At 42.7% G+C, this 12,347-nt stretch overlaps 1 protein-coding gene across 1 annotated transcript in view; it reads left to right on the top strand.

Moving 5' to 3' along the window:
• DOCK8 (dedicator of cytokinesis 8) overlaps positions 1-12,347 on the top strand; it is a 281,419-nt gene that overhangs the window by 91,900 nt on the left and 177,172 nt on the right. The window contains 1 exon segment of the mRNA XM_030193833.1: positions 12,057-12,192. Within this exon segment, the coding sequence (XP_030049693.1) occupies positions 12,057-12,192 (136 nt within the window).

Raw genomic sequence — 12,347 nt, 5'->3', positions numbered from 1 at the left:
TCTTAAAATGGAGCATTGGAGCTTAAGGACACGTCCTATGTTAACATTTCATCCAGCTTTCCCAACAACCCCATACACCTCTTGAAAGTATATTATTTCTTTTATTTTACATTTGTTGACCAGGAAAACAAGATTAACATAAACCCATTGGTTTCATCTGAATCTCTGAGGCACAAGCATGAGGTAGATTTTCAAAGTGGGGTACAGCAGGCAAGAGAGAGGCTGTGTTTTGGCCAGCTGTCAAAGGCTCAGTTTCAGCCAGATGAAATTCAGCTTCACTGTAGATGGTTAGATTTAAGCCTATTTAAAGCTAACCACATAGTGCTGAAAATGAACGCTTGCTGGACAATTCTTTTCCCTGCCTCAATCCTGTCCATAAGAATATAAGCGTTGCCATACTGGGACAGATCAAAGGCCCATCAAGCCCAGTATCCTCTTTTCAACAGTGGCCAAAACAGCTCACAATTACCTGGCAAGATCCCAAGTCAGTAAAACAGATTTTTTGCTGCTTATTCTAGAAATAAGCAGTGATTTTCCCAAGTTTATCTTAATAATGGCTTATGGACTTTTAGGAAATTATCCAAACGGGAAGCGTCTGTTTACTCTTTCCAAAAATACTAGGACTAGGGGCCATGCAATGAAGCTACAAAGTAGTAAATTTAAACGAATCGGAGAAACTTTTTCTTCACTCAACGTGTAATTAAACTCTGGAATTCGTTGCCAGAGAATGTGGTAATGGCAGTTCGCTTAGCAGGGTTTAAAAAAGGTTTGGATGGCTTCCTAAAGGAAAAGTCCATAGACCATTATTAAAATGGACTTGGGGAAAATCCACTGCTTGTTTCTGGGATAAGCAGTATAAAATATTTTGTACTTTTTTGAGATTTTGCCAGGTATTTGTGACCTGTATTGGCCACTGTACTTATGTAAGAAAATAAGGGACTAGTTAAGAGAGTTGCTAATGAGGTCAGAAAGGTGCTTGAACATTATCTTGGCTAGGGTAGGAATGGCTAAACATGTCCTGCTATAATATGTGCAGCCAGAGTCTTTTACTTCTTCTGTTAAAGGCCTGGTTGAAGAACCAAGCATTCACCTGCTTCCTGAAGTACAGATCGTCTTGTATTAAGCGAAGCCTTTCAGGGAGTGCATTCCAGAGCGTGGCAGGTACTTCGGAGAAGGCTCGCTTGTGGGTATCGCATTGTGTGATGCCTTTTGGAGAGAATGTGGTTAGGGAAACTCCTTGGGAGGACCTTAGTGACCTTGAAGGTGTTAGAGGGAGATCCTGTTCTTCAAGTACTCTGGGCCATTTCCTTTAAGAGCCTTGAATAGCATCTGTTACCCAATTTCTTAATTTTATTTTCATATACTGGAACTGTTTCATCTAAAACAACCAAACAGTTCTTATTCCAGTTATTCAACCAAGTAATCTGTTCATCTTTTGTTATTGGAATTTGAGATGTAACAGTCTTCCAAAATTGAATCTGATCAATTTTTCGCCTGCAAGACCTTACCATTGGACTCAACCTATTCCTATTTCTCAATGAAGAAGGCAACTAATTAATACTAAAAGAAGCCAAAAAGTGGTCTTACCAAATAATTTGAGACGAAGTCGGCATGGAAAAAGTAATTTCCCCAAGAATAGAGTAAGTTATCAAATCAAATTGATGTCCTTTTTCATGAGTAGCTTGTAACATAGGTAATACAAAATTCAGATTATCCAGAAACACCCTCAATTCAATCACATTTGTATTCTCGAAGTGATCCAAGTGTAAATTTACATCACCCAAAAGTAAGTTATAGGATGAATTAAGAATATTTTCCCTATAAAATCATAAAAATAATCTTTAGCACCTAGCCATTTACCTGGGGGACAATAGAACAGCAGGGACGTAGCCAGACACCCAATTTTGGGTGGGCCTGGGCCCAAGATGGATGGGCAGAAGAACTTCGTCTTGTCCCACAAGTGATTTGGTCTCTCCCTCTCTCACCTGCATGCCATATGGTCTCTCAAACATCCCCTCCCCTCTCATACCTTTTAAATAGTAGATTTTCACCAGCAATGAGCAACAACTAATACACACTGTGGGACCAGTGCAAGCAGTATGTATCAGTCGCTGCTCACTGCAGGCGAAAATCTGCTACTTACAAGGTATGCAGGAGGGACAGTTTTGGGGAATTTTCGGCTGGTGGGGCTTGGGAATCCCTGCCGGGCACATCATAGGTGTGCTGCTACTGGGTGGGCCTGAGTCCACAGTGGGTGGGCATGTTCCAATCCGGGTCCACCCTTGGCTATGCCACTGTAGAACAGTAAACAATTTAGAGAACCCATTAAAGAAGAATCATGTATTTTACAACAAAGGATCTCTATGGATGATGAAGTAAAGGATTCTTTCAAAGTAATATTGAAGAAATCCTTATACAATATGCCAATCCCGCCTCCCCTTCACCCCTGTCGAGCTAAAGATAAAAACTTATACCCTAGAGGACATAGATCATTCAATATAGGATCATTATCTAATAGCAGCCATGTTTCAGTGAAAAAGACAAAACCTGGTTGGGTCTCAATTAGCCAGTCTCTAAGTAAATCAACTTTATTCCTCAGGGAACGAGCATTTACATAAAAAAACGGAATAGGGACAGAATCGTGATTTTGGACATGTTCCAAAGAAATCTGTCTAAGATACCTTCCATATTATCCTCCACTAATGCGTCTTGATCTTTGCCTATATGGTCATTGTTTTGTACCTCTAATTAGCACATCAATGGACTTAGCCATATAATGAGACAATGTAATAAACAAATACTCAATTGCCTAACCTTTTCCCATCCCCTCACTATGGAGATATATAATTCGCCTATTGAGCTCTTTTTAATACACAAGGACAGACAAACTACTACCACACCTCAATGTCAACCACCTTCGGCCCCTGAGGTGGCGAGTGCTGTATAGTTTAATGGATGCTGAATGACCTGTTATTCAGAAGAATACATGCTACACCCTGACAACAGCCCTGCAAGCTCCTAAGAGAGGCAACAGTGCTCTTGGGGGAAAAGCGAGGAGGGAGTGAAGCAGAGGTGCCATGGAGAAGAGAATTCAAGCTAGGAGGAGTCCGAGCAAGAGAATAGGGTCTAAATGTCCTGGCATCTAAACAGTGGTGCATAAACAGTGGGGCCTAAAGAGCAGTTCTTAAACGTCATGTACCCCATTATGGGGAAAGGATTTGGAATCTGAGGGGAGTGGTGCTGGTGAATGCTAATAGTTTAAAGAGACGGGAAGTAGAACTCAGTCTGAGTGGTGATCAATCTGCCTGTCCAACCATAAAAGACCACTGGGGAGCACAGATGCACACTAATACTTGGACGTTTTTCTGCCATAATGGAACTAAGCAAAAACATCCAGGTCTATAAGTTGGACGTTTTGGTCTAGACCTGTTTTATTAATGAATAAGCCACAAAAAAATGCCCTAAATGATCAGATAAGCAGTGGAGGGAATCAGGGATGAAGTCCCCTTACTCCCCAAGTGGTCACTAACCCCCTCTCACTCCCCAGAAATGTTGTTAAGGTTTTTTATGAAAGGCTTTTGTTCTCTGAAGCAGTCCAGTAGGCCAGGTTTCCCTTTTGGGACACTTTACTCAATGACAGCAGAGAATGGCAGACTATTTAAGTGGCTTTTTGAAGTTTTCAACTTTCAGCTCATCTGATTACCCAATAATGCTACAGCACTGAATGTTAACCAGTTAGTGTTAACAGCTTCTGCTAAGGATAAATGATGCTATTATGATATTGATATCTTTAATTTGATTTTGGACTTTGAGATTTAAAAAAAATATTAACAAGTAGTAATATTCCGGAACTAAATATTATGATACTATACGATAATGAGTAGAGGGAATGTTTTCAGAACCTAAGATGGTGTGCTTTTTTGAATGGAAGCCTTTAGTTTGATTAGATTTCAAGCACTGAGGTCCTTTTTCTCCATTTTTTATGCTGATTTAAGAAGCTATTAATAGTGATGTTCAGTAAAAGGGTGAGGATACTATTGTTTTTCTGGATATTTGCTACCAGGCAATAATTTGCACACATATCAAATGACTTTTATAAGGGTCTTTCACTAAAGGTGTCAATGTAATAGTACCTATACTATGTGGAAATAGTCCATCTTTAAACATCAAATCAGGGCTGCCAAGAGGAGGGGGCATGGGAGCAAGATTCCCCTGGGCCTGGCCTTCAAGGGGGGCCCAGCACCAGGGTCTGTCTCTCTCTTGCTCCTGACGGGACCCGGGTGATTGCGTTAACGCAATCACCCGGGTCCCGACAGGAGCAAGAGAAAGACAGGCGCCAGGCTCCCCTTAGAGGCTGGGGAGGAGCAGACAGGATTCCAAATTGGATTTGGGGCCCCTGGTTTGGCTGGTGGGGGTCCCCAAGCCCCACCAGCAGAGCCCTTCCTCTAGCACTGTTGTCCAATGGATAACAGCATTTATATGCAATTTTAGATATTTATTAGACCCCTGATGCAGGTGTTTAGTCGCTGAAACGTGGACTGTGACGAGTCCACACAATAAAGAGTTTCCTTTGTCCTGTTCCTGAAGGTCCACTTGTGCTTTTTGTTTTGCTTTGGTCTTTGTACTTGAAACCCTCTCTTTTTTTGCTTTGCTCTATGGGTTGCCTTTCATAAGATCTGAGAGCCTGTTTGAAGAGTTATGCCACTCTGGGCATGCTACTGCATTCTTAATTATTAGCTGGAAGGTACAATTCTTCCCACTTTTTTCATTTGACTGATTTTGATCTGGGTCTGACACAAAGAACACAGTCACTCAGATATGCAAATTGACTATTCTTGGCAGAAGCGGAAGGACTTTTGATGCAGCCATTGGGGTGGAGAGGGGAAGGGAATTGTAACAAAAAAGGTAAATTTTCTGACTTGTTCATTGTTGATTGTAAGTTTCATGCACAAATTTTTCTTGTTGATTGGCTTTCTGAGTTTTTCTTTTTCAATAGACAAGATTAATTTAAAATACATTGGGGATTTGGACATCCATAGAAACATAGAAGAATGTAGGCAGGGGATTTACCCCTTTTCATACTTTACAGGAGTAATTTAATCTTCCTGTTACCCAATATTTTTGATGGTTCCAATTGCGCCACCACTAGGTAGTGGGCTGCCATTACAGGAGCTGTCAGAGATGCGGCCTATGTGCCAAGCCCTTAGTAAGTTTACAGCACAGCCACATGCTACCTCTGCCGTATATACATATTTAAGATGTTCCAACAATCTTCCCTTAACTGGTTTAAGGAAAGTGTGGGAGCGTGGTTTGGATTGGATTTCACTGAGGGGCAGTTTAGTTGGGAAAAATTATGGCTTAGTGTATTTAAAACATCCAGATCTGCCTCCCTAACTCAGTCAGTCAATGTATTTCCTGCTCCATAGAAGTTATTGGGCCCTAGGTGCTGATGTGGGGAATCGTTTCTGGATGTGTAAAACCCAGGTTGGAATGTTACCTTATGTGCTATATGATAGAGTGGAGGAGTAGCCTAGTGGTTAGTGCAGTGGACTTTGATCCTGGGGAACTGGGTTTGATTCCCATTGCAGCACCTTGTGACCTTGGGCAAGTCACTCAACCCTCCATTGCCCCAGGTACCAAAAATGTAGATTGTGAGCCTCTAGGGACAGAGAAATTCCTGCATATAATGTGTACAGCACTGTGTACATCAAGTAGCACTATAGAAATGATTAGCAGTAGTAGTATTGTGCCTCTTTGAAAGATTATTGGGATAGGGTTTGGTCCTGTATTTATTATTTAGAAATCTTTGGGATTGAATAACCCTTTATCACAAGACATATAGCAATTGTTTGATATGTTTTTGACAGTGGCTATTAAACTACTTTTCTTACACTGGAACAATACATCTTTGCTTAGTATGCAGCAGTGGTGGAACACCATTTGCTTATATCATAGATATAAGATATATTGGGCCAAATTGGATATCTATATTTCTGCCATTGTTTTGGTTTTCTTTATATATTATTTAATTGTTGAAAACCTTAATAAAATATTTGAACTGAAAAAGAAAAATGTAGGCAGATAAAAACCATATGGCCTATCCAGTCTGCCCATCCATGCCATCTACTCTCCCTATCACTCCCTTAGAGATCCTATGTGCTTGTCCCAAGCTCTCTTGAATTGAAATACTATTTTTGTCTCCACCACTTCCACCGGGAGGCCATTCCATGAATTCACCACCCTTTCCATGAAGATGTATTTCCTCAGGTTACTTCTGAGTCTATCCCTTTCACCTTCATCCTATGCCCCCTCGTTCCAGAGCTTCCTTTCAATTGAAAGACTCACCTGCTGTACGTTTATGCTGCATAGGTATTTAAATGTCTCTATCATATTTCCCCTCTTCCGCCTTTCTTCCAAAGTATAAATATTGAGATCTTTAAGTTTGTGCCCATACACTTTATGACAAAAACCACTGACCATTTTAGTAGACACCATCTGGACTGATTCCATCCTGTTTATGTATCTTTCTGAAGTTGTGGTCTCCAGAATTGTACACAGTATTCTAAATGAGGTCTCATCAGAGTCTTATACAGGGGTGTCAATACCTTCTCTTTCCTACTGGCCTTTCATCTCCTTGTGCACCCAAGCATCCTTCTAGCTTTTGCTGCCACCTTAAGATCATCACATACGATCACACCCAAGTCCCGCTCCTCTTTCATGCATAAAAGCTCTTCACCCCCTAAACTGTGCCGTTCTCTCAGGTTTGTGCAGCCCAAATGCATGACCCTGCATTTATTAGCATTAAATCTTAGCTGTCAAATTCTACACTATTCCTCTAGCTTCGCTAGCTAAGTCCTTCATCATGTTATTCACTCCGTCAGGGATGTCTATCCTATTGCAGGTTTTAGTGTCATCCGCAAAGAGGCAAACCTTACCAGGCAGCCCTGCAGCAATATCGCTTACAAAAATGTTAAAAAGAATCGACCCAAGAACCGAACCTTGTGGCACACCACTGATATCATCCTTTTCCTCAGAATGAGCTCCATTTTCCAAGCGGTTAGCTTGGCAGAGTTTAAAAAGGGGTTAGACGGTTTCCTAAAGGACAAGTCCATAAACCACTACTAAATGGACTTGGGAAAAATCCACAATTCCAGGAATAACATGTATAGAATGTTTGTACGTTTGGGAAGCTTGCCAGGTGCCCTTGGCCTGGATTGGCCGCTGTCGTGGACAGGATGCTGGGTTCGATGGACCCTTGGTCTTTTCCCAGTGTGGCATTACTTATGTACTTATGTACCCTATGTCGCCTTTCACTCAACCAGTTCCTAACCCAGTCACTTTAGGGCCCACACTGAGGGTACTCAGTTTATTTATTAGTCATCTATGTGGAACTGTGTCAAAGGCTTTGCTAAAATCTAAATATACCACATCTAGCACTCTCCCTCGATCCAACTGTCTGGTCACCTAGTCAAAGAAATTAATCAGATTTGTCTGACAAGACCTGCCTCTAGTGAAACCATGTTGCCCCAGGTCCTGTAATCTATTGGATTCCAAAAATTTTACTAGTCTATGTTTTAAAAGTTATTTCCATTAATTTACTTACCACAGAAGTCGGACTTATTGGCCTCTAGTTCCTAACCTCTTTCTTACTTCCGCTTTTGGAGAGAGGGACCACATCCATCCTTCTCTAGTCCTCTGGGACCACTCCCGACTCTAGAGAAGCATTGAAAAGGTCAGCCAGCCGGAGCCGCTAGAACTTCCCAAAGTTCCTTCAGTACCCTCAGTTATATGCCATCTGTCCCCATCATTTTGTCTACCTTTAGTTTAGCCAGCTTCTCACGAACGCAGTTCTCTGAAAGTTGTTCAGGGACTACGACACCTCCTTTCATATTTGTATTTGCCTTCTGCAGTTCTGCTCCCGGCCCTTCAGCTGTGAACACAGAGCAGAAATATTTTTTAAGCAATTCCACCTTATCGTTATCCCCTTCAACTCTGAATCTCACAATGGCACTTTTGCACTTCTTCCTATCACTAATGTATCTTAAAATTGTTTTGTCCACCCCCCCACCCCCATTTTACTGTTTTTCTTCCATTTTCATCTTTGCTTTCCTGACTACTCTACCAGCTTCTCTTAGCTTTTCCAGAAATTTTTCCTTACCTTTTCAGCCATGCTGCTGGAATTAGGACCAGTGCTGGGCAAACTTCTATAGTCTGATCCCTAAAATTGGCATGGAGAGAGAGAGATTAAGTATACCAGTGTTTAATCATGAAGAAGTGGAGTCTGTGCAGGCTTATCTCTGGCCGCCTTGGTGGGCCGACTGGATGGACCGAACAGGTCTTTATCTGCTGACATTTGCTATGTTACTTTGTAAATGCCAGTTTTCAGATGTCCAAAACATGATTAGAGCTTCTAAAATAAGTGTCATAATTTACACACATGTTTGGTAGATATTAATGCAACATATACACCAGCCCTAGGACTGATGTATATGTCCGTACCTATCACTTATGTTAGTATTTCTGGATTGGATTGGATTTATTGATTTTATACACTACATTTATACCTTGATGTCAAAGCGTTTTATGATAATTGTTAGTATCCAATACAATAAACTGTTCTATGACAATAAAAAGCCAAAAAAAACATATCAGCACCAAGTTTGTAACAGTTTATGAAAACTAAGGTAGAAAGAAGCATTGTGAAGTTCTTCAGGCATCTACTTTTCTTTTCTTTCTAAAGTAATGCCTAAGTAGGAGACTTGTTACCCTCTTAACCAAGCCACCCTGTAATAAAATTACCCCCACAGCACTATTAAAAATATGTATAACTTTAAATTTCAAGCTGTTTGTCTAAAGTTGGATGGTGGTCATGCGGCTGAATACTGACCTCGAAAGGTTGTGTGAGATCTAGAATTAAAGAGCAGGGGTGGACTAAGAGTGGTCTGGGCCCTCCGCCCGGACGCTGCCCAACATCCCCTCCCTACCGCCCCCGAATTGTCAGTCCGCTCCTGATTAAGAGTGTCAAAATCAATCTAGCTAAGTCGAGGGAGCTCTTTCCCAGCATGGAGGGGAAGAGATTTAGGATTTAGCTCATGCCTTTTTCAGTAGTAGCTCAAAGTGAGTTATATTTAGCTACAGTATGTATTTTCCTGACCCTAAGGGCTTAGAATCCAAGGGGTCCTTTTACTAAGCAGTAATAAGCACTAACGCATACTTTCTGTGTGCCAGAATGCACTACCGTGGGATGCCCTGTGGCAGCTCAGGCTTATGTGCATGCTTCCCTGGCGTGAAAAATGACTTTGTATTTTTTAGCGCTACGGGCGTGTTTGGGGGCGGAAAGTAGGCGTACCCAGCGCTAATCGGTTAGCAAAGCCACATTGCTGCAAGTCAACCGATTAGCACATGGTTAGCACATGAGCCTTTTCTGCCTACTGAATAGGTGTCGGTAAAGGCTCACACGCTAATAGCCACAGGCTAATTTGTTAATTAGCGCCATTTTACAGCCACGCTAAAAGTGGCCTCAGTGCGCAGGAAAACCCACACACTAATCATAGCACAGGCCTACTTTTAGAGCAGCTTAGTAAAAGGGCCCCTATGATTGTACCTGAGACAACGAAGGATTAATGCTCTGTCACACAGCTGACACTGTCCCTCATGTTTCCAGGGAAAGGGAACGGGACTTGATGTACTGCCTTTCCGTGGTTTTTGCAACTACATTCAAAGCGGTTTACACTGTATATACAGATACTTATTTGTGCCTGGGGCAATGGAGGGTTAAGTGACTGCAGTGGGGAATCAAACCCAGTTCCCCAGGATCAAAGTCCGCTGCACTAACCACTAGGCTACTCTGCCTAGAAGCTTGTATGTCACAAGGATTCAGGTGACAATGACACCAAGGTTAAAAAAAAAAAAAAAAGGCTGTAACACCAGGTAGAAAAAAGGGGAAAGAGCATAGTTCCTTAGATGCTGAGCCTTCCAAATGCTGTAGCTGTAGAAAGGAACAAAAGAAGGCATCTGTATAACTGCATTATAAATTATCAAGTCGGCTCAGTTTTTCAAAAATGTGTCCAGTTCATTAGGATTAGCTGGATAAATCTGTGGGGTAGAAAATGTTTCCACACTGATCAGGCAGATTTTCTATGTGCAAACTATTGCATATATAAAATTTACCCTGACAAAATTAAGCAGAATAAGAGGGGCCATAGTTATACCATAACCAGACAGCACTGAGATCTGGCATTTAGATAGACAAGCGTGGTCGGGTGGTGGTACACTGTCCTAAAGCTATTCAAGTAACTTTATTTGGCCTTATCCAGCTGAAAACTTATTCACACCAGTTCCACTGAATGTATGGATAAAGTTATCCAGATAACATTTTCCAGACACATATTCCACCTGCTGAATATCTGCCCCTACATTAAAAAAAAATCTTTTTATTAGCATAAAATGTAGCATTTACTACTACTACTACTACTACTACTACTTAGCATTTCTATAGCGCTGCTAGGGTTACGCAGTGCTGTACAAGTTTAAACAAGGGGAAGGACAGTCCCTGCTCAGGAGAGCTTACAATCTAAAGGTTACGAACTATGTAGTCAGTGTAGGTATCATGAATGGGGAAGGTGGTTAGGCGCCAAAAGCAAGGGAGAAGAGATGGGCTTTGAGTAAGGACTTGAAAATGGGCAGGGAGGGCGCATGACGTATGGGCTCGGGGAGTCTGTTCCAGGCAGAAGGGGCGGAGCATTTAACTACTTGAGATGTTAGTAGCTAAATCCATTCTGTGTACTACAGCAGCTTGTTTGGATTTTGTTCCTGTCCAGGAAGGAAGGTGCAGGTGAGTCAGTCCCTTTCAAGTTCCTGCTTCCAAGCACTTTGAGAATTTCTCATTGTGCAAGGCATGAGCAGGTGAGACACAGGCTCAAGGCGGGGAAAGCTCAAGGGTGACAAAAGCCTGCCTCATTAATTCACAGGGGTGAGAGCATGCTTTCCTCTCACCACTGTGTTCTCTTCTTTCATGGCCAGCAGTACCGCCACAAACATGAGAACTTCCTGTTCTCGCATTCAAACCTGGGGCAGAGCCAGTGGCTGAGCACGGAAGGCACACAGCAGGGACAGCAAAGCAACATGCTGTCACCACTGGGAAATCAGAGCAAGTTGTCAGAGATGGCCTTACTGGCAACCCTGCTCTGACTAATCAAATTTGGACAAAGTCATTTGGTTGCTGTGTTAGTCTGCTTTGAAGATAATAAATAGAAATCAAAACAAAAGGAAGGAAAATAAGGTGATACCTTTTGTATTGGACTAACCTAATACACTTTTGACAAGCTGTCAAAGGTAGAGCACCCTTCTTCAGGACCACGGAGAGGGGGGGGGGGGCAAAATTCCCCGGGGCCCAGGCCTCTAAGGAGGACCCAGCACCGTGGTTTCTCTCTTTCTTCTGCTGCTGACAGAACCCAGGTGATTGCAATCTGACAGGAGCAGGAGAGAGAAAACTCTGGCGCTGGGCCCCCCTCTTGGAGGCTGAGAAGGACCCGGAGGAGCAGGCACTACAGGTCTTCCTCCAGTGCTGCTCTTCACTCTGCCTATTGCTTGCTAAGCGGCTGCTTTTCCTCTCAGGTGCGCATGCTAGGTTTTGAAACTGAGCATGCCCTGAGAGAAAAAGCAGCTGCAGGGGCAGGCAATCGGCAGAGTGAAGAGCAGCGCTGGAGGAAGACCTCTTGTGCTGGCGGGGCCTTGGGATCTCCGCCAGCCAGGTGCAGTGGCAGCGATGGGGGAGGGGTGGCAGCGGCTACGATCATGGTGGGGGGCAGCAGTGGATGACGATTTGGGGGCGGGGGGGCAGTGGCCCTGCCCTGGTTCTGTCTCTCAGTGGCCCTGGCCTCTTTTAGGTCGGTTATCAAAATTGGGCATTGGCTTATCCACTGTGAGCAAGTGTTCTTGAAAGATGGCTTGAACCCCATCAGCGGTTGTTTTCTAAATCCTTTTGTTTTCAGTTTACACCCTGCTTATTTTGATCCGTGTTAATCTTTACCTGTTCATCTCTTATTTTTTGTAAGAAACCAGGGGAGGCGCTCTGGCGGTTGCAGCTTTAGCCGATCTGGATCACAAAAGGATTTCTTTAAAAGCAAGACTCTTCAGAAGCAGACATTTGAATCTGATGACATCCTGGATTATGGCGGTCAGAACGATCAGGTAATATGGTGTACTCTAAAATAAAAGGTAACAAGGCACCGGCTCTACTCAGGGTTGCTGTTGAACATGCCTGAAATGTGATAGAAATTTGGGTGGGGGCTCAAAAACCCAACAATAGGCTTTATCTCATTCATATTCAAACAGGCTTGAGGGTC

The sequence above is a fragment of the Microcaecilia unicolor genome, chromosome 2, assembly GCF_901765095.1.
Source record: "Microcaecilia unicolor chromosome 2, aMicUni1.1, whole genome shotgun sequence".
NCBI classification, from domain to species: Eukaryota; Metazoa; Chordata; class Amphibia; order Gymnophiona; family Siphonopidae; genus Microcaecilia; species Microcaecilia unicolor.
The sequence above is the reverse complement of the archived record's forward strand: the minus strand, read 5'-3'. Positions and strand labels throughout refer to the sequence as shown.